This window comes from Anas acuta, chromosome 1 (genome assembly GCF_963932015.1).
Source record: "Anas acuta chromosome 1, bAnaAcu1.1, whole genome shotgun sequence".
Classification (NCBI taxonomy): domain Eukaryota; kingdom Metazoa; phylum Chordata; class Aves; order Anseriformes; family Anatidae; genus Anas; species Anas acuta.
This window is the reverse complement of record NC_088979.1, coordinates 136,541,955-136,565,645: the sequence shown is the minus strand read 5'-3', so window position 1 is coordinate 136,565,645 and position 23,691 is coordinate 136,541,955. Positions and strand designations below refer to the sequence as shown.

The window sequence follows — 23,691 nt, the reverse complement described above, 5'->3', positions numbered from 1 at the left end:
TTAATTCAGAAAAAATAATAATATATCTAAGCCAGAAGAAAAGACATGCAACATTACTGTTATCATGAGATAAACTGTAATTATAGTTTTCATATTGGAGGGAATATTTTTCTCAAATTATTCATTATTTATTATATTATTTATTATTATAGATTTGCTCATCACCATTATGCACCAGTGACTATTGAACTCCTGCACAAAGCAATGTCAAGCAAGACACAGAATCTTTGTTACTGTAGAGTGGTCATAAACTGTAGCAGTGGACTTAGCAACAATATATATGAAGATAAATCAAAGTATAAGTAATGCTGCCTCAAATTTGTGGCATGGTATTCCAGCCAGAAAGTTAAATTCTGTTATAAGATTCAATCTCTGACATCTGTGAATTACACCTCATTTCAGGGATGCGTTCTATGCCATTTCTTTGAAAATTTGGCCGAATTTCTCCAAATCCCTGAAAACTGAAATTAATGTTTAGTGAACAACATGCAACATGCATACTCTTCCAATGGCCTTTTTCAAGAGCAGCATAAATAGTATGCTGTGTGCCATGAGCACATAGGTGCACGGCAGGCATGTGACATCTTTATACAAGATTCAGGAAGTTGCTATGACAGTTTTTTTTTCCACACAGTTTCTAAGCAGGACTTTAGAGTATTCTTTAGAGTTGCTATTTTAGTAACTAATTCCACTTTAAGGGAACTTTAAATAGTACTAGACATACCGCAACAAATATTCCACTTGTCCCATTGAAGCTGTCAATCCAACCCTGCAAAAAAGAAAGATGATTACTCTTTATTGCTATGATAGGTTGCTTACACAGTCTTCAAAATGGTTATAATGCTGTGGTGTAGATAACTGTTGCCTCATTGCTTCTTTAAGACAGATACCAGCCTATCTAGGACAGTTGCCAGGAAGCTAACTGGAATGAAAGTATCTAATTGATTTTAAATATGGATGCTTTGCATGATACCTCGTACTGTCTGCAATTTACCCATCAACAACACAAACTTTGTTTTTTAGAAACCACTTCTTTCCTATAGCAACTCGGCTACATGCTGTCAGACTTGCTGAAAACTGTCAGCATATTATATATCCACCAACATAAAACATTCAGATGCCATTAAGATTGATTTGATTACTTCAACTAATTTCTAAGGCAAAGAAGAAAAACAAAACAAAACCAAACAAAACCAGCCAATCAACCAAAACAAACAAAAAAAAATTTTGAATCCCATCCTATTCCAGCCCCTTGGGGGAGCTGGAGTTAGAGCAGTGACGAGTTGTATGACCTGAAGTGGTTTATAACACCTACCAGAGTTCAGTCTGTCTTTATGAGATGAGGAATTTGGCCCAGAGCCTTGACTGTATCTCAGCCATCTTTGGCACAGTTCAAGCTTTATGACAGGCAAAGGTGACTTTATGCTGCCTTTCCAATTTGGCCGCAGTATTAGGGCACATTATTCCTACTGGTATATTTAGCCTGGTGAATTGTTTCAGTCCAGAAGTACAGCTGCATTTAATTACTGTGCCTGACACATTTGTGTCTGCAACAGGCCCATACAAGAGTGAATCCACTGAGTTCAACAACTACCAAAGTAAAACAAAGATATTAGTAATGGCACATGTCATGTGCCATTATCAAATGTTTTCAAGGACCATGTGAAGTCTAGGGTGCTCATCAGGGCCTCATTAACAGGCTGTCTGGAACATGGGAAAAATTGAACCATAATGCAGCATGACTGTGACTAACTTTCAGATTTCCTAAGTGTTTCCCCAAACCAGTATAGAAACTCTCCCATGTGTCCGCCTGGGCATAATATTCTGCGTATGACTGTCAATTGCAAGTCCAGCATCTTACACAAATACCATTCTATCTCTTCTTAGTATTGCTTAAATGCATTCTTTCCACACACAGACAAAAATCCATCAAGATGTTGAAGAATTACTGTTCTAATTTAGCACGGATCCTCCACTTGCCCCATATGCTTTCCTATGAACTGGGGTACCTGTTTCTCAAGTGGACACTACCAGAAGTAGGAACAGTTTCCATGCAGAACTGCAGCTGCAACAAAGGACTCTCAGCAGGTAATTGCTATGGATTAATGCTTACTGGGAAAGGCTCATGCCAGCTAGCTCCCACAATGGATGGCCTGATGATAGCAATGTTCAGATTTCCTTTCTCTTGCTGAATCAGGTATTCTGACAAGGCTTTGGTGTAGGTGTAAGTGTTGGGCCAGTCCCCAAGCAGCTTGGGTGTGATGTCTTGAATGATAGATTCATCCAACCACCTACAGAAAACAAGAAGGATAACATCATTATCTGTCACACAGAGAGTATACAGAGGCAAAAAAGACCAATTAAGACAAGAATCCTCACCTGAAACAAAGTCAAAGACATTTAAGACAAAGCAAGGAGTGACTGGATTTAGAGTTTGCTTAACAGCTCTGTGGGAAAAGGTTACTTTTGTCTTGGAAGTACAAGATAACTCTGAGCTTCATGTTGTGATGTCCAGCTGAACTGCACATCTACACTATCTCATTGTAAAGCAATCTCACGTGTTTTATGTTTCAGTACAATCTGTTGAGTACCTGTGGTTTACAGTTTCTTTGATGGAATGTTCCAACCTCGTATTCTAGCTAGGTAGCACTCTTCTTTAGCCAATACAGTCCCTATAAGCCTCAAAGTACATTTCAGGGGATTCTTGGTAACCTTGAGTTACTGAGCTGAGTAGCATTGCAAAGGTTACAAAAGCTAAAACTAGGTACTACAGCAACAGTACTCCACTTGCACTATTTAAAAATGTTAGATGCTCCTTTCTCCTGGTTTTCCACTGATTTATTCACACAGAAAATTTCAAAATTGTCAGTGTTAGCTTCTTTAAAAAGAAAAAAAAAATCAACCAGATCACCTTATTAAGGTATTCAGTTATTTAGTCCATCAGAAACAGTTCCATATATACCTTTAAAAATGAGGTCCTTACTACCACAGTACTGTGGTGAGAACCTAGGGCTCTTCCCTGGCCCACCAGCAATACCTTACCAGTTCTGCCAGCATTTAGGTCTAAAGGACAGGAACTGGCTGTACTTCCACAGCTCTCACACGCTGCTGCCAATCCAGGACAGGTTTTCAGTAGGCTGATGCTGCACCACAGAATCAAAGATTAACTCCTATAATCCAATTTGTAATTAAGTCAATGGACTTACAGCTCAGACTGACTGGTTGTACTCTTCCCAGGGGCACTGCAAGGATACTGTTTCCTGCAGATCCTCAGTTCACCCCTCCTTATCTTGAAGTTCAGAAACAGGTGGAGGTCATGAGGAGAGGAATAAGGTGGAGATCGTCATGCCTGGAGAATTACTTGATCACATCAACTTAATTGTGGAAACACCTAATGGCTCTGGTGGCACGGTGCTTTTCAGATGACTCTGACTGGAGTCCTACCACAGCCGAATATATTACAGTAAAATTTGTATTAGAAAACAATGACTGTTTGAAACAGCCAGTTTACAGAGAAGAACGAATTTCAGTGAATCTCTCAGTTGCAGAACTAGCTGAAAAGAATCTGACATTTTTAGTATATAGAAATTAAATCTTTTAAAGAAAAATCAAAGCCATATGTAGACACAAATATTTTCCTTTGCAACCTTAGTCCCATGTTCTAGAAATAAGGCAGAAAAATTGTTTAAGCATAAAAAAATGTTGAACTAAGCAGAGGCTATAAGTAGCACACAATATTGACTTAATTTACAAAGGCTGTTTAGACAGTCATGGAACTTGGCCTCTTCAGGGTTGCAGCTAAATTGTCATTGTCTGAATCTTTCAAGTAATTAATTAACAGTCTACCAAAAGAAGACATCTATTTCTTCAGATCCTGGAGGAAGTCTAGGTTGATTCATGAGCTCAGATTGAGCTGCATACAAAGATTTTTTCTGCCCCTCTTCCTATTTAAATTTAAGTTGATTAATTAATTTATTTAAATAGAGTCTTACAGGTTAGCAGATGTCACAAAGCAGACAGGTGTAGAACTACAAGCAGAAGCAATTTCCCCTTTCCCTCATCCTTCCAGACAAGTCTCCACATTACTTTAAGTGGTCATCAGTAGGACCACACCAGGTGATTCGATCTACTAGCATTACCATCACAAAAGTGCTGTGCTGACTGTTCAGAAAGGCAAATTGTTCCTACTCCTCTCTGTCTTTGGTGACCTACTTTGAAGAGTCTGAAATGCTAAATCATAAAGCTACTGCTTTCACTCACAGTTAAAAATACTCCATAGAAGCAAGAGATGCAAACAATACATAGCCCCTTCTTCCACCACATACAAGCACTAAATTACCATAGGAAAACATATCTTACTGTGTTAATTGTTTTGCAAAGACTCTTTCTTGTAAGTGATGACAGATCTACATTTTCTGCAATAACAGTAAAAACAGTTTTGCTTCAGCCCACACTTCACTGTGTACTGTGCTTCTTACCTCAGCATACCCTTCAAAGCTGATTTCCCTCAGCTTTAGATTAAGGCAAACCTTTCTTGATGTGGCAGATTATATGTTTCCCTATCAGTCTGGCAGCACTTAGAAGAATGACTTCTGGTTTACACAGATAAAATCTAAGGTTTTCAATGCAGAAAAAGTATGAAAATACTGAAAAGGAAGGATATACCAGGAGAAAAAGAAGAGAAAAAGAAACAGCTGGGAATTGTGTATGGGATTTCACCTGAATACAGAATCATAAAAACATACCAATTGCATGGCCAAAGCATCATTGAACAGATCTGTTATTTAGTCCAGTTGTGGGGTCACAGCTTTTGATGCTTTTGCAGTTCTTTTCTACTTGTAGTTTCATGATGTAATTAACCCCTAAAAAAATGACACTGGCCAGCACCTGTTCTATTCTGCATGTCTCTTCATTACCTTACTGTCCTAACATCCCAGAGGCCTTCTGCTTCCTGCTCCTCCATGCATCTCCCTAATATATTGATCTGATCTGCAGAACACTTTCTGAACCAATGGCCCTTAAAACAGTGATGGGGACTACCTGATTTTAATGCCTTTGAAAGCAATGGTTGTCTTTGCTGTGAGTAATTATACCTCTATCTCCAAACACTGTAAATGAACAGATGCCATCCTAGTTGAGGGCATGCTGTGACTTCTATCTCAGTAGAAGTATCAGAGGGTGGTGAACTTCTGAAGTAAGGACACAAGAAAAACTGTAAATCACAAAAGCTAAACAAAAAAAGGCAAGAAAAAAAGTATCTCTAATTACGTGACTAAGAAACAATAACCAAATGTACTGCCAAGAGAAACACATTGAAGGACACATTTGAAAGTGCATCCTCTGTCACTCAGCCTGTCTTTTAGACGTCATTCTTTCTGCAGCATATACGAACTATGATAAATGAATTTTTACTGTCTTATGTCAAGCAGATGAAGTAGCAACCTCTGGAGTAGCAAGGAACTTCTGCATGCTTCTGAATAGCATAATTTTATCTGAGCCATCAATACTAATTGTTTCCAAAGTTGCAAGTGGTGATAAGCTTTTTGGGGCAGTGAAAGGTAATATTGATGGTGATGAACTCCATATGACCTTGTAAAACTGTGTCAAAGGGCAAAAAGTTGGCAGCTGTGTTTCACTGTAGATAAATGGGAGGTGATATGTTTAGTGAAGAGCAGGCAAAACGGGTCTTAGAGGTTGCTGAACCCAGGACTGGCAGTTAGAACTCAGCAAGAGCTATCGGGAGCACAGCTGATGTCTCTATGAAATCTCCATGTCAACAAGTAGTAGCCAACAAAAAATTCACTGAAGTACTGGATATTATCACATAGAGAACAAGACAAAGGGTGCCATTTTGAAGCTATTTAAATAAAACCTTAGGTGCCCAAACCTTCAGTACTGCACACAGTTCTCTATGGCCCTCACCTTCATGGAGAGAGAGGAGTTAAAAAAGGCAAAGAGAAAGGGACAGGTAAAATCAAGGAGACAGATCAGCTGGCATATGAGGAGACAGCAAAAACACTGGAACTCTACAGTCTGCCGAAGAGAGGATACAGAGTGAATGCAATACAGTTTTACCAAACTGCAGAGAGATTGAATAGGGTAAATACTGCAGATACTGCAATGCTACAACTACAGGACAAGCAATGAAACCATTACTATGACAGTTTGAAACATAAAACAAAGCTCATCTTCTCAGAGCAGTTAGTACACTTCTAGAACTTGCTGTCATAGGCAAGCTGCAGAGCCAAGGTACCAAAAATTTCAAAATGGGATTAAACAAATTCAGGGCTTCAAAAATGGATATAAAAGAATAGGATATAAAAACCCTCATACAATGGTTCTAGTTTCTGGGAGGCTACAAGGGGAAAGGATCACAAAGAATATCCAGGCTTGTGCAATTACCATTGCCACTGTTGAGGGCAATATACTGGGCCAAGCAGTCCATCACTCTAATGAAACAGGGCATTTCTTACGTTTTTATCATGCTCCACTTGCTGAATAAATGACAAATGATAGACGACTCTAGCTGGAAGCAAAAATATTCAAGACTATAGGCTACAGGAAAAATTTTAAAAGAAAACAAAGATTCATACTACATTTTCTGGAGTAGTACTTTGTGAAGTAATTTCTTTTGGCAAGAATCAAGGAGAAGAAAGAATTAGTACCGGTTCTTTGGGTTACTAGTTCACAGGTTAGTTGCTTATATCACAGAAGTGGAATAGCACTAGAACACAAAACAAACAAAGTTATATCTGTGGGAAAATTGTAAGGGGAAGGCTTCCTGGGATGTTAAACATCAGATTTTGCTATTCTTTCTAATTATTCTTCATTTTGGTAAAGTCAATTAAACATGCATTTTTGTTATTCTGTTAAATTCCTAAATTTTCACACTGAGCTGTAGTTTTCAACAGGGAACCACAGAATGAGAATTTCTGTGGATGAACAAGTAAGCCATGTGAAGACAGTTATCCTGTGGAAAGCAGTCATTAGGTGGTGAACTCGGCAGTCTTAACTGCAGACCTTGGAGCGTTAGCATCTCTTGGCAACATTTTCAAACTGCTTCTAAAACAGCCTGTGTCTTACTCATCAACACACAATTCCAGCTTAGCATTACAGAATTCTTGAAATAAGTAGAATTGATGTTGAGAAGCTGGAGAGAGAAAGAAGTGAATATAAGGTATAAGAAATCTCAGATCTTACTAAGGTAACAACAGAACTGACAACTTTAGAAAGAAGCACAACTCCATTCCTGGTAGCAAATGCACTGTGCATAACTTAGTGCTGGACTCTCATGAAATCACAAAGTCTTTTTTAAAATGGTATGTGGAAAAATGTGAAGGAGTAATTGAAATCACAGTCATCAAGTATGGCTTATGTTATTTTGTAATTCTTTTGTATTTGGAACTGCATTTGAACTGCATTTTGTATTTGGAACTGTTAAGCTCAATGAAATGATTATCAAGTGTAACTTCAGCAGCTCTCTGGATAAAAGTGCTTCAACCCAGAATCTCTATTACTTTTTATTATTTTCAGAAAACCTCAGTAAAGCTAGTTTCAAGAGAAAATACAGAAAGCACAGAGTTACAAGATGAGTTTCTGTGGAATGCACATCTCAAAACAACACGGAATAAAAGCTTTCTCTTCCTTTGGTCTCCCTCTCATTATGGACAGCATTTCTTGCTGACATGAGTGTGTGCAGACAAGGCAATACAACAATAACAGCAATGATGAACAGAAAATCTACAGTATCGGTAATGTGAACAATACAGAAGTCTTCTGCGGAGTGATATAAAACTAACACCAGAAGAGGTGATGCTGTTCCTACTTACTCCACTAAATCGAAGAGCTTCTTGGGTTCAGCTGGGGGTGGGTAGATGATTTCATCTATGCATTTCCGGACACAGTTTGCATAGGCGGTGGAGATGTGTATGAAAGCCTCCAGCTTCTGCATCTGCCGGGCCAGCTCTAGAAGTCTCTGAGTGCCCATTGCATTCAGTTGCAGGGCATGTCTAAAGAGATCAGGGGAAAGAAATAAAATGCATTTCATTGGAAAGAATATATCAAAGCTAAGCAGTACCCAAAACCACTTTCCTGGCAAATAAGGAAAAGGCAAGTAAAGGAAATGAAGGGGTCACAGCAGAACAGTAAGCTTCAGAGAAATGCAATGGTTAAGACAAGTTTCAGTGCAGTGCTATTGGATCCACTGTTCTGTCCACAGAATGCAACTCAAATACTTTTCCAGTTCAAAGAATCAGAGGTAACTGTTGTGGTTTAACCCAGATGACAGCTAAGCACCATACAGCCATTCGCTCACCCTCTACCCTCTCTCTCTGGGACTGGGTAGAGAAACAGGAAAATGATGCCTGTGGGTTGAGATAGAGACAGTTTATTAGGAGAGAAAAGAAAAAAAATAATCATAATAGTACTACTAATAATAATGTGTACAAAACAAGTGATGCACAATGCAATTGCTCACCACCTGCTGACTGATGCCCAGCCTGTCCCTGAGCAGCTGGTCCCAACTCCCCGGCCAGCCACCCCTATATATTGTTTAGCATGATGTCAGATGGTATGGAATACCCCTTTGACCAGTTTGGGTCAGCTGTCCTGGGTCTGTCCCCTCCCAGCTCCTGCTGCAACCCCAGCCTGCCCGCTGGCAGAATAGAGTGAGAAGCTGAAACGTCCTTGGCTTAGTGTAAGCACTGCTTTGCAACAATTAAAACATCAGCGTGTTATCAACATTACTCTCATCCTAAATCCAAAACATAGCACCCTACCAGCTACTAGGAGGAAAAATAACTCTATCCTAGCTGAAACCAGGACAGTAACATTTCACTAAAATCTCTAAATCTGACATACTTTGCCATCCTCTCCTGGAACAAACAATTCCAACACACATGGCCACTTAGGCATTATGGCTCCTGTAGGCCCCATTCACTTTTTCATTATGGGACCACTGCTAAACCACATAAACACAAGGTTTCAGTAAAGGGTTTTTGGGCCCAGAAAAGTAGATCAATACTGAAAGAAGCCACAACAAGAGATAATAACTTAAATTACCAAGGAACAAAAAAAAGGATTGATAAGAAGAGGAGAAAAAGACTCATGGTTAGCAAGGTTGATCATGAAGAAGAGGAGAAAAAGACTCCTGGTTAGCAAGATTGATCATGAAGCACCCACAATAGCTAGAAGTTATCCTAGGGATTATCTGCAGTGGATCTCAGTGAACAGATGCTCAACTTTGTCACACACTTTGTACTAGAATAAAGACACTTTCAAGTGGCGAAGGGAAAAGGCTAAGGAATATGCAATCTGTTAAGCCCAGAAGAAACTTTCAACAACATGTACAAGACTATGAATAATGTTATCCAGTACAGTGTACACTAAAGAAATTAATTACACCAACACTGAAGAGAAATTGTAAATAGTCCAGATGAATGAAAGCAGAAGCTAAGAGTATGATTAATGATTAATACTTACTTTTTATTTATTTATTTATTTATTTATTTATTAAAGAATAGCATTTTCTATAGATCTATACTTTAGCTTCCTTTCATATGAAAGTTACTTTTCTTTCTCTGCAGTACATCTCTATTGCATTGTATCCTGTCTGAGATGGGGTGAACACAATTGCATTCAGTATACAGGCTCAGCATGCATTTCTGCTGAGCCATTCAGAGTTCCTTTAGCTTTCTAGGGGAATACTATCTAACTCTGATGATTTGTTGCTCTTCGCTTTTTCTATTTATATTGAAGCTGCATCTACTAATATTTCGCTATCACACTGTTTCTCAGATTTCTGCCCTCAAGAATTCCATCTGGAGAATTCCCTTAATGTATTGCCTGTTGATGCCAACAATTCATTTAGTTTATTTGATACTGCTTTTTTAGTATCCTCATAGCACTGCTTTTGTACTCATTTACCTATCATCTCTATGTATTCTGTGGTAGGCTTTGATTTCTCATGTGTTTAAAAAATATATAGATTTTTTGTGTTAGAAAGTTGCGGCTCAAAACTTTTTTGAGCTGCAGTAATATTCTTTCACATGTAACTTTCTAGAAATATTTTTTCTCATTCAGACAAGAATCATTTAATTCTAACAAGTTCACATATTTTGTCATTTAATCATAGTGGATTTTCCTTGTTCTCATAGAGAGATTTTGACGGATCATATGCAATCAGCATTTAGACAGCTTCTACACTGCCCACAAGCAAAGGACCATTTAAACTTTTTCTTTTAATTTCCTTCTAGCTATCTCTCTTATTAAAAAATGTACTTACCCTTTGATGTTATACATATATGTCACTGTGGTGTATTTTTATAGGACATTCATTACTGTATCAATTTAAGAACATTTATGGATATTAATGCAGTGCAGTGCTTTGCTAGTTATAACTTGAGCCAGGTTCTATTAATGGAGCTGCTTACTTTCTGGTGGGTTCTCTAGTAACTTATTGCAAAAAGTAATTATGATGGACACCGTGGACACTGTTTACATGTAGCCTGCAAAGGAGCCAACGAAGAGCAAACATCAATAACTGTACTTTCTATTCTCACAGCTCTAGTGTTTTTCATAAAACTGGGAAGATTTGGTCATTCAGATCATCCACCTCAGCTTGTTGATCTTTATATTTTGCACAGAAACATGCACATCTCATCTTGATTTAGTTGCTTAATTCTGTTACTCTGTTTTAATGGAAAGCCTGCCTTGACAGGGTCTCCCAAAGGAGTTCCTTCAGAAATTGAAGCATTTATTTTAAACAGTATATTACACTGAATATTGGATATCTTAAAGCTTGTGAAAGGCTATTTTGTTAAACAACATCTCATTTCCCCCTTCAGTTGCTCATTGACAAAGAAAGGCCATTAACCCTAACTTTAGAGATAGACTTAACGTAATCTCACTTCAAGCTGTCTCCAGATAGTTCTGCCAAAACATGTCCCACTTGATCTAAAATACTATCCCAATTCTAAGTCATACTTTTCTCTCTTACTATTTTACAACCTAAGCATGCAGTTTTTCCTTATGTTTCCATGGAAATCTGCCAAGTTCACTTTTGATATGCATACACACATGACATTTTCAGAGCATTTACATTGCACATTCAGAGAAGAGCTACATTTCATGAAAATGTAAATGAAGAATTATTACTGCAGGTATGCAAGAGATGCGCTGAATACTGTAATATGGATCATTATGCATTCTGAATCATGTTTAGCAAATAGAGAAAGCAGAACATACTTCAAGGGTTCATCAAAGCGTACTGTTGCTGCACAGTGGAAGACAATATTGACTCGAGTCAGAAGCTCCTCCTCATCTTCAGCACTGATGGCCAGCTTGGGCTGAGTGAGTTCAGCATTAATAGGCTTAATCTTCTCGTGGAAATTAGGGCAATCTTCTCGAACCCTGTCAAAGACCTTGAAGCACAAAGAAACAGACATAAAGAACAGAATTAGGCTACTGAAATCACTTTGATTAGTAGCTGGTCCGATTACATCAATCAATGAAATTAGCACAAAAGTGAATCCTTGTTTCTTTCAGAGATGACATAAAAGTGAGATTTAACTTGTTTCCTTCCAAGAAAAAAACTTTCATTGGAAACAGAACAAAAATACAGAAGGTAATGTATTGCCTCCAAAAGATCAATGAATCTTCTCTAGACCGCTCATTTCCTAGGGCATCCGCCAAAATTGCTGTATCTCCACATCTCCTGCAACCAGTTTTTATTTGACCTCAGGGGCTGCTTACAGGACCATAAAGGAAATTAAAGAGGAGGAAAGCAGAGTACAGATTGGGAAAGCCCATGAACCATTAGCTCTAGTAATTTTCTTGATTGTTCTACAAAGGACTTGAGGAGAGAAGACGAGTTAATGTTCATTCTGGCTCCCGCTCTTTCTTTACTGCCACTTTCTGCCTTTCATTCTTCGTTCATGTAAGATAAGTCTTATTTATGGGAAACTGCCTTCTGAATGGAAAGACGAGGAACTTCAAGAATGTATACTGCTGAAGTAACATGATTGGACAAACATGCAGCTGTTTGACCTCTTAAGCTATCTTGCAGACTTTTTTTTTTCTATGACTATGTTTTGTAGCCCTTTCAAATGCATGTTTTCTTCCCAGACTTCTGCAGAATGACAATAGTGTGCATCTAGTGACTAAAAAGGCCCCTATATTTCCATACACTGTCTGTTGGATGACTTGTTCAAAAACATTTGACATCTTGCTTTGACTAAGACCCAAGAGAGCAGGTACCCTGAACAGCAAGACAGCTATGTGCAACCCTTCCGAAAGGAAAAGAAAATCAAAATTGTCATAATCTGAAAAAAAAAACTATATAAAAACAACACTTTCCTCAGGTCCCATTCCTAATTTGTAAAGAAATTACATTTTACTCATTACCTGATATTCAATGATAACAGGTCATATACCAGGTCTGGGTGCAGTTGTGCTTGTGACCTGAAGAAAGGCAGTTACTGCATGGTCCATCTAGAGACTTTTTATTTGGTAAATTACACAAGCAAAGGTGTGGAAGCCTGAATTTCAAAACACTATCATTGAATCACAGAATCCAAGGTTGGAAGGGACCTCTGAAGATTATCTAGTCCAACCCCCTGCAGAGCAGGATCGCTCAGAGCACATGGCACAGGATGGCATCCAGAAGGATTCTGAATGTCTCCAGAGAAGGAGACTCCACAACTTCTCTGGGCAACCTATTCCCATGCTCTGTCACCCTCACAGTAAAGAAGTGCCCCCTCATATTCAGGTGTAACTTCCTGTGCTTCAGTCTGTGCCCATTGCCTCTCATCTTGTCACTGGGCACAACTGAAAAGAGACTGGCTCCGTCCTCTTGACACGTTCCCTTCAGATATCCATATACCCTGATGAGCTCTCCCCTCAGTCTTCTCTTTTCTAGGCTAAACAGGCCCAGTTCTCTCAGCCTATCCTCATACGACAGGTGCTTCAGTCCTCTAAACATCTTTGTAGCCCTCCTTTGGACTTGCTCCAGTACTTCTATGTCCCTCTTGTACTGGGGAGCCCAAAACTGGACACAATAGTCCAGGTGTGAAATTGTTGCAGTAGGATATGATAAAATTATCTTGGGTATAATAGGGCAAAACTAGAAGTGTCTACTCTAAGGGTTTTGTATTGCCAGACAATATCATTGTATCTGGGCAACTTCAACTGAAATAATAGTAACAGGTACTTCATTTTGAGGGCAGAGTAGCAACAGCAAGGATAGAAAGAATAATTAGAATAGAGAGTCTGTGGGATCTCAAGTGGTATAAACTATATTTCAAAGGATAATCACATTTCAAAGTTAACTAGCTCACTGATGGGAATGACTAAGTACTGAGACATATCACTGGAATAAGGTGTGGGGCACTGCCTTTGGATGCATTTAAGAACTGTCTAGATTAACATTGTCAGGAAAAGCAGGGAATAGCTAAGCCTGCCTGAGGGCAGAAGGACTGACCGCCTGACTTCTCGGTAGCTCTAATTTTTTGGTTGTTTCCTCTGCTTTGTAGCCTACTCACCGGTAATGTTGAGCCTGTACATCTCTTTACTATTATGATCGTGTTTTCCTGGAGATTGCTTTATCTTTGATTTGCCTAGTGTTTATGTAAAAATGGGAAATTGAGCGTCACAGATTAAACATATTAGAAGAAAAAAAATATATAAAAGATTAAATTTTTACTAATAGCAACATTTTATTGTTTGACTACAGGAATATGATCTTTCTGCTTAGCTGAGAACCAAACTTAGATAAACCTCTATGTTCTTAGTGATAAAGAAAAATATCAGTCTTCCCCACTAGGCAGCATATACTGTGCACTTTGCCACATATTTTTCTTTAACACGTGGATGAATATGCTTCATTAACCTGAAACCTTAGCAAGTTAATGGAAGGTAGGTCATGATAATGTCATTTAATTTCTCTGAGTTGCATCCAACTAAATACATACTCCAGAAATGTAGTCTGGGCCAGACTACAGGTTTCTAGACAGGGGATGCTATTCACGGACAAAGATGTTGGTATGAACCAGATAGACTGTAGTAACTCAATTTCCAATGACTTATGTTCAGAACCAGGTCCTAGAAATATTTATGTCCTTAAAAACTTGTCTTCTGACAGAAGGATGCTAGAGTGGCTTTCCAAATATGAGTCATTGTTTGAGAGGTTACACATGAGTAAACTCTGACACAAAATGTAAAGGGTTCTCAGAGTACAATCTGAGAGTTACTTAAATGATAGTTATTGTTTAAGAATTTTAAGAACAATTTCTCATTTGTTTGTTCTATTGTAAAGAGAGTGTAAAACTGCACTAAGAAAGAGTTAGGATTATACTTGTTTTACTTTGGCATAAATAATGCAAAAGCAGAGAAAAAAATAAATCAGCTCTTTCTCCATTTCAGCCACGCTATATATAAATAGAAGAGTAGCATTTCTGCAGTGCCAACCTGCCTTGAATTCAGACAAATATATTCTGCCTACACCCCATCTCCTCCTGAATTTGCACTGCAGATAATATCCCCTCTAGTTTCTGTGCCTACTGCTAAGTATTGCTTATTACTATGCATCCCTCCACAGCTGTAGCTTCTCACACCCTCCCAATGATTCACTGTATTCCTCTGACGGAGTAGGGCAATTTTAAAATGCAAGCTCACAAAGCAACATGCTGCTTTGGAAAACTTCTGGTTCACTAGAACATTCAGTTCGTCATCACTATTAATTCAGATAACAGGAACAGCTGTTAAATCAAGTCTGCTGCCTCTTTTATGGAATCTGACGATTTAAGTTTTGTCAGTGCTTTATGGGAACATGCAAGAAGATTTAAAGACAAAACAAATACAGCTTATTCTATTCTGCTTCCTGTACCTGAATGAATGCCTAACATAAAGATGATGCTGAATCTATAATAACACAATAACGACAACTCTAAATTCTAATTAACTAATGGACATCATCTATGATAAATCCCCAATAACTTAAATCCCCAACAACTGCATGAGGACTTAGGATTGCTCTGTCTTTTCATTTTAGAAGCTGTCTGCCCATACAAAATAGATATGATGGATAGAAGTGGGCTGGTATGTTGTATTGTTGGAACTGCATAAAAACACTGACCCAATCAGCAATACTGCAGAAGTGATACATTAATTATCAAAAATTATATTGAGGAGAAAGGAAAATATGTTTGAATTTAAGTTGATCAACCATGCCCAGTGTTAAGTAAATGGAGGTAAATCAATAATAATGTATCCTGTTTTCGGTGTCTTCCATAGTATCCTAATGCATTCCAGTGGCAACACCGCTGCCTTGGCTAAATGGAAATAAATGAACCCAGCAGAATCCATTCTCACTTTAATCCTTATGAAAGGACTCAGCTTCTGCACAGAATTTGTGCTGCCCTCAACAGAGATGAGAATTTCACTCTGAAATTTGCTGATTTCTTCCTACTTTATAATTAGGTATTCCCACTTATAAAAGTAATCTGTGACTTCAGTTTACATTATCAACCCCTTATTATGGAAACAGGACTTCTAGAATTTATCCCAACATAATATTTCAACATGTTTGAGGGGCATCTCTTTCCTGTTCCTTCCCACTTAAGGTTTCACATCTGTAACTCTCTGTTCTCTGTTTTTGCCTTAAAGCATGTAATAGTTCAGAGAGATTTCTCTCCATCAATCTTTCAATCAGATATTTTTTTTATACATCTCAAAGATGTAAAAACCTCCAAGAAAGAGCAAATTGCACATCTATGGAATGGCACGGATGAAAGATACAGGAATCACTGAACAATGTAAAATGCCAAAGGCTTCGTTTCTTGCTCAGGAGACATTTTCAGTGAAGCAATGACAAAATAATTAAAAGCTGAGTGCCTAAACCATGATCTACTTCAAAAAAGAACTTACATGAGTTTGGTAAAAACAGTGTATTATTACTGCTTTTTAAAGAAGCCTGCGTAGTCCTTCCTTTTTGGGGCATACCAGTCTTCAGCACTGAAAGACCAACTTACCGTAGCAGGCACTATGCAGGATGGCACTTCACCGTGTAACTCAGAGAGAAAGCAGTATTCCTATTTGCTTGGTCATGCAATTATTATTAATATATTATTATTAATACAATTATCTCTTGCCCTCTCTCGTGATGTGAAGGATGCATCTTCCAAAGCGCTGTATAAACATCATATGCCCCAGCAATGCAAACTGTGGTGAAGGTCAGCTACTATTCTATGTCCAGCTGCTGTAATAGCAAGCACAGCTTTTCCTCTGCAAGAGACTCCTTACCCTGAACGCTCCTGTTGACATTAACAGCTCTTTCAGGGAGCATATTTACAACCAAGTTTGTGCTTGCTCCCTTTGCTGGATCAGGACCAGTCTGGTGACTGACCCAGAAAGCATAAAGTTTTAAGTATGGCCTAGAAAGGTAACTTTTTCTTTTCTCCTGTGGTACAAAAATAATGATTAGTTGAGGCATGCAAATTATACTATTTTAACTATTTACCAGATGTTGCAGCAGCTTTTTATTCTTATTTTCATTTTTTTAGTTTTTGGACAAGACCAATGCAAAATGGGGCACAGTGGAATCAGGTGTGTTTAATAGGTGCTGGAATATTAGGCTTCTCTAAGAGAATTACCATTAAGATGGTAATTTACATTATAATATGCACATTTTAAGTTATTAGACATTAAGACAACACTTAAAAAATCAGAGAATTCCTACAAACTGCGTCTCCTGTATGAGGGATTACTGGGAGGATTGAAGTGGAGAGAGTTCAATTAAAAAACAAAACACAAGAATAACAAAAACAAACAAACAAAAACTTCCATCTTTCCTGACAAAGAAATGGAAGGGGTTGTTTTTACACAGTTCAAGAGAATATTACCATGTATTACTTCTGTAAAGAAAATATAAATAATTTATTATTAATTTTTTTATTATTTTTTTAGAATTTTTATTAAATTATTTATTATAAATATAAATAATTTATTCCAGGCAAAACATAGGCCAAGTGGTAAAAAGCTGTGGTAACAATTCCTTTGAAGAACAAGGTGTCCATCAGTGCATGGAGCAATTTTCAAAAGGAAGCAATTGAAGTACCCTCTTCAGAAGAGAGCATCAGTGCATAAATGCTAGGGAATGTTCTCTATATAGACATACATAGATTAACGCCCTGGTGAATACACTCCTCTGTGATTCCAATGGCAGTGTCATAAGTGGACACAAATAACTAGCAAGAGAGCAAACTCCTGATGGTACCTGAGAAATGAAAATAGCTCTGTAAAAACCTCCTGATCTCTGCAGTTTTCATCTGACAAAAGAACTTATCAAATACATTCTGGTCATGTTTGGCACTGATAAAAACTCTCCGCTACAAGCTTGAAGAAAGGTACATGACCGCTTTTAGAATTGCCATTGTAGTAAATCTGAGAAATAACCAGCCAGCTTCATGACATAAAGTAATTAGCCAGCAATTAATTTTTATCCTGGAACATTTCCAGCAGAAAGCACCAGGATTTTTCAGTCAAGAAATGTATGAATATGAATGTCAAGCAGCAGTAATCAGGATAGTCTCTTTTTTCCCTTGTGTACTCTCTGTTTCATTTCCTCTTCAGAAAGTTGCATTTAAGTATGGTTCTTCTCAAGGCAAATAAAGCATAATTCATGTAATCAGTTAGAAAGCATACAGCAGAGTGTTCCTCATTAAAGGAAAACAAATGACTTATGCTTCAATCTAGAGTTATTACTTTCCCCTGAGTAGAGCTAATGTAGTGGAAATACAGTACCCATGACCAACATCTAGTACACAAAACAGCTGATTATTTAAAGATAAAAACAACAGAAACAAAGAGATGACAGTAAATTTCGATATAGGTCAGCTAAGGCTAATGTGTATAGCCAGCTACTTAGGATGTGGTTTTAAATGGCCAATTTCCTCGAAAATTGGCTGCTGACAAAGCCTTCTGTTTTCTAGCAAGACTACTCAAGTTACATGTCAGTTAATCTGGAACAGTAAAAAGAGCTCTTTCGAAGACTGGCATTGCAGACAGGAGTATTAAAGACTTGACAGACATTTCTGGTCTATAGTACCATCCTATAGGTGGGTGGACAAGTCACAGAAAATATGGACTTTTTTACATTCATCACAGATATTTCTTTTGCCTCTGTTGTATTTAGACAGGTATCACTATCAGAATTTGATGGCACGTTTGACATTTTACGTAAGGGCAGAATTTAAGCACAGGGAAGGAGAATGATAACACTTCAAGCTTTTCCTACAGGAACTAATTAACATAGTTCTTTACATGCATTTTCCAGAACTGTCTACCTTCTCATCCCTCCACCATAGCTACGCTCAAGTGTATCAGGAGAAAGGTGCAAGGGGAGTCAGTTACCAAAGACTGACCAGCCAGAGACCCATCCATCTCCCCTTCCTCAATTTCTGCCATGTAGGATTCACTATCAGTTATTTAAGATGGATGTACTTGGAAGTGATAAAAAGTACAGAGCTATCAAGACATAGGATTTGAATCTGCTTTTTCATACCTATAGATCTTTGAAGTTTCAGTGTCAGATTTGTGTGGGTACTAGGGAACTTTAGGAGTATTTGTTAAGTCTCCAAAGGCTAAACAGCCAGGACTAAAGGCTGTGATAAACAGCCTACTTCTTGGAGCCATTAAAAGAGATGACTAAGTGTCTTTCCAGTGTAAAGTACCTAAGATCAGGTCGATTTTTAGGAATTTATAGATTGGAGTACCTACGAGCTAGACAGAGTGATCTCTAGTACAGTCTCATTTATTAGATCTTGCTATATATTAGAGATGTAGAACTCTGAGGTTCCTCCCCTCTGAAAATATAAGATTCATGCTTATAGTCATGCAATTGGCATAGGGTAGGGTTTTGGAGAATTGGGAGATCAGATGTAGCCAGCAACTGCAAAGTGTACTTTCAGGTATTACTACTCCCTTTCATGAGAACAATAGTGGGGAGAGACAAGTCAGACACAGCTACCCACAAACACACATCTGGTTGACCAGGTATGCCTGGCTCGTTAGATCACAGAGAATGAAATAAGATGCACTGCAGCCCTGCAAATGAGTGAGATGTCCTGGATACAGAGAAGTCACTCGCAGTTGTGATGCTTCAGAGAACTGAATGATGTGAAACAGAGGTGTCCATCACAGACCAAATGTATCATGATGGCATCCTCAGCCAGCTGTGAAAGAGATGACCCAGCACAATGCAATCAGCTGCCAGGGTATGCTTTGCACAGCAGACCTTGTTTATACAAATGACCATATCATCTGATGACTGAAACTGGCTGAGTCCCACAGAAGTCTTAGGGTCTGCCTTCTGGTATTTTTGTGTGTTAGACCAGACACAGTAACTCACACTGTCACTTTTCAGTGAAAACAGACCTCTGCCAAAAACGTAACTGAGGGATCCCCACATTCAGGCAAACTTATTTCAGACAGAGCCTTAGGGTACTTCTCCATCTGCTACAACACTGCTCCTAAAAAGGACAACCAGTCACATTAGTTGTCACACAGATATTGCTCAGGCAGCTAGTGCATAACCTGTACTAACACACCATGTCAGCATGCAATTCAGAATCTTGTTGCAAGGACAACTCTGTGGATGCATCTGGGCCCTACCAGAGATGGTTCTCAAACCTAGAGAGATGAAAATCTGGGAAATGTGTATGTTAACCATGAAGCATGCTTTCTGGGACACAAGGAATGTGCAGTCAGCAAATGGTAAGAGTCTTGTGCTGAATTACTGATATCCAAGACAGCCAATGATTTCTGTGGAAATATCTATACCGGTAAATTAAACTGTGGCAGGTTATTCCTTGGGCTGAGGAGTTAGCAAAGTTGAGGAGTTATCCTAGGCCATAGGGTTTTCTCACATGATAGCACATATGTGACCATGATGTTTTAGAAGGTAAGAAATCTTAATGAAATGAGCACAAGCCATTTCATGTCAGCTGGTCTCAGTCCCTGAAATTCATCTCAAGAACATTTGATTTTCACCTGGGACGGAGCAACCCTAAATATATTCATAGACTGGGGGACAAGAGGCTGGAGAGCAGCCACACAGAAAGTGATTTGGGGGTTTTGGTTGGCAGCAAGTTGAATATGAGTCAACAGTGTGCCCTGGCAGCCAAAAGGGCCAACCATATCCTGACGTGCATTAAGCACGGCATTGCTAGCTGGTTGAGGGCAGTGATTGTCCTGCTCCGCTCTGTGTTGGTGCCACCTCACCTTGAGTACTGCATGCATTTTTGGGCACTACAGTATAAAAAAAATGTAAAACTATTAGAGTGTCCAAAGGAGGCTGTGCAGATGGTGACGGATCTAGAGGGCAGGAAGTATGAGGAGCAGTGGAAGTCATTTGGTCTGTTCAGCCCGAAGAAGAGGAGACTGAGGGGAGACCTCACCATGGCCTACAGCTTCCTCATGAAGGGAGTGGAGGGGCAGGTGCTGAGCTTGGTTCTCTGGGGACAGCGACAGGACCTGAGGATATGGCATGGATCTGGGACAGGGGAGGATCAGGGTGGGTGTTAGGAAAAGGTTCTGCACCCAGAGGGGCGTCAGGCACTGGGACAGGCTCCCCAGGACAGTGGTCACAGCACTGTGCCTGCTGGAGTTCAAGAAGTGTTAGGAAAACACTTTCAGACATAGGGTTTGATTTTGGTGTGGTCCCATGCATACCAAGGAGCTGGATTCAATGATCCTTGTGGGTCCCTTCTAACTCAGGTTATTCTATAATTCTGTGTTTCTGTGATTATAATTTATGGACCTTACCAAACAGTATGATCATTTAAACAAAAATACAAATAATTTAGCCTTCTTATGCTATTTGACATACATTTTCATTATGTTCATCATGGCAATAATTTCAACCAATACAATTTTTTGAGCAGTGCTTAAAAGCACTATGTCCAGGTACCTCAGGCCCATCAAATATCTTCTTTCTTGCTGTCACTTTACTGTAATCATATTTCATATTCATAGGTAAGGTTATGTGCAGCACATACAGTAAGGAAATAACCTGGAACATTTCTGGGAGTTGATCAGAAGGCAATACAGTTTATGAGACTGGGAGGATAGCAGAAATACTACAGGAAATGAATGCACTTGTGAAAAAGAGACTGAGAAGAGACTGAGTCTAGTGAAGAAGAAAACAGTCATTATTCTAAGAAACATCTAAGAAAAGATGACCTAACCATTACAAATTGATTTTATGTAGTGTCATTATTCCAAGTAAGCAAGGAAGTATAGAGTTACAAGTAATCCTTGATTTCCATCCAAGGAGCCTTCAGCTTAGGGAATTAAAAACTTCCTTAAGAAGATAGAACCATCTGTCAAAATACTGTCTGGCTACTTACAACACCAACTGGCTCTGCAAGTACCACTTTTAGCAGAGAACCATTGTAATTAATGTAATGTCTCTGATTATGGCTAGTTCTTAGAAGAATCCATGGAGACACTTCAGAAATGGCTGCAGAATCACACATGTAAGTCTGACAGCTGGATTCACAGCTCACACCTTTGTTCTGAATTCAACCTCTTTGCGTGTTACACAAAACATGGACTGTTCTATTTGAGCAGAGTATTTGAGACCTCTTCTGACAGTGTTTAGATTGGTTCTGCCCATAGTAAATGCTCTTAAAATTTACTTCTTCCTGGCAGGGGTAGAAATAAAACATATCACAGAATCACAGAATTTCTAGGTTGGAAGAGACCTCAAGATCATCGAGTCCAACCTCTGACCTAACGCTAACAGTACCCACTAAACCATATCCCTAAGCTCTACATCTAAACGTCTTTTGAAGACTTCCAGGGATGGTGACTCCACCACCTCCCTGGGCAGCCTGTTCCAGTGCCTAACAACCCTTTCAGTAAAGAAGTTCTTCCTAACATCTAACCTAAAACTCCCCTGGCGCAACTTAACCCCATTCCCCCTCGTCCTGTCACCAGGCATGTGGGAGAACAGGCCAACCCCCACCTCTCTACAGCCTCCTTTAAGGTATCTGTAGAGAGCGATAAGGTCGCCCCTGAGCCTCCTCTTCTCCAGGCTGAACAAGCCCAGCTCCCTCAGCCGCTCCTCGTAGGACTTGTTCTCCAGGCCCCTCACCAGCTTCGTCGCCCTTCTTTGGACCCACTCAAGCACCTCGATGTCCTTCTTGTAGCGAGGGGCCCAAAACTGAACACAGTACTCGAGGTGCGGCCTCACCAGAGCTGAGTACAGGGGGACGATCACCTCCCTAGCCCTGCTGGTCACAGTGTTTCTGATACAAGCCAGGATGCCGTTGGCCTTCTTGGCCACCTGAGCACACTGCTGGCTCATATTCAGCCGACTGTCCACCATCACTCCCAGGTCCTTCTCTGCCTGGCAGCTCTCCAACCACTCATCTCCCAGCCTGTAGCTCTGCTTGGGGTTATTGCGCCCCAGGTGCAGGACCCGGCACTTGGCCTTGTTAAACTTCATGCAGTTGACCTCAGCCCATCGGTGCAGCCTATCCAGATCCTCCTGCAGAGCCTTCCTACCCTCGAGCAGATCGACACATGCACCTAACTTGGTGTCATCTGCAAACTTACTGAGGGTGCACTCAATGCCCTCGTCCAGATCATTGATGAAGATGTTGAAGAGGACCGGCCCCAGCACCGAGCCCTGGGGGACATAATTAGTCTCACTGAATTCTATCAAATTATCCTGATGTAAAGAAAAGGCAAATCTGGGCCATGAAGTCCATGCTAGATTTCTGGTATGCATACTCCCTTTTCCAGTAGCTTGGTCTGATAATGTAGGAGGTGTAGTCTTATTTCACAATAAAGGTACCTGTTGTTAGGAGGGCAAGCTACTGTCAGTATGTGATAGTAACACTTTTCTGAGAAGCAAATGTCACTCACTTCCCACTACAAAGATCAGAGTGTTGCCACAGATGGCTCAGTTACACGATGCGAGAGTTTTCTCCCTCGCCTGCCATCGCAGTTGTACCTGACTAGAATGCTTTGACAGCACTGATGGCAAGAGACAAGCCAGCTGATGTTTCACATGATCTGGAAGGCTTTTCATGTTTAAGCAAAAGATGAGAATTGTATTTGCAGCCAGATAGGAACAATAGGATTCTCTCGTTCTCTCTCTCTCTTCTTTGGTAGAAACATCCAGGTATTTCAGTAAAGAAGAAAATACACATGCATTTAAAGAGGATCAGGAAAGCCTTATCAAGTGTTCTTAAGCCACGTTGAGGTTCTAGCCCACTCTGGTGTCTCTCAGAGGCTGTCGGAGGGTAATCACCCATTATAACCCTCACTTACCATCTCTGGCACTCTTATTAGTCATTCAAGCTAAAACCATACTGTTAAAAATTTCTGATCCGTGACTCAAGACATCTTCCTTATTGACATGCAATGTTCATCTCACTCATAAAATACATGTATAAATAGAAAAGTTAGTTTTCTCTGCAAGTGCACTTTCAGCTCTTACTCCTTGCAAAGGAGACCAAACGGGATAACTCATGTGAGCTGAAATGGCATTGATGTTTTCTACATTCATTGCCCTTAACTTCTAGAGCTAGATTTCAACAACTAATTTTATGCTCACACAAGTCAGGAAAGTCAGCAGTTGGACCAATTATGTTTCTGGTGTTCACACTTGCCCACGTGTTACCAGAA

At 39.5% G+C, this 23,691-nt stretch overlaps 1 protein-coding gene across 7 annotated transcripts in view; it reads right to left on the bottom strand.

Moving 5' to 3' along the window:
• The window catches only part of FAR2 (fatty acyl-CoA reductase 2), a 153,668-nt gene that overhangs the window by 29,851 nt on the left and 100,126 nt on the right, over positions 1-23,691 (bottom strand). For all 7 annotated transcript variants that reach the window (XM_068659155.1, XM_068659184.1, XM_068659203.1 and 4 more), the window contains 4 exons: positions 11,245-11,420; positions 7,830-8,009; positions 2,114-2,291; positions 725-769 (listed from right to left, as the gene is read on the bottom strand). In XM_068659155.1, coding sequence (XP_068515256.1) covers positions 725-769; positions 2,114-2,291; positions 7,830-8,009; positions 11,245-11,420 — 579 coding nt within the window. The remainder of the gene's footprint in view (positions 1-724; positions 770-2,113; positions 2,292-7,829; positions 8,010-11,244; positions 11,421-23,691) is intronic.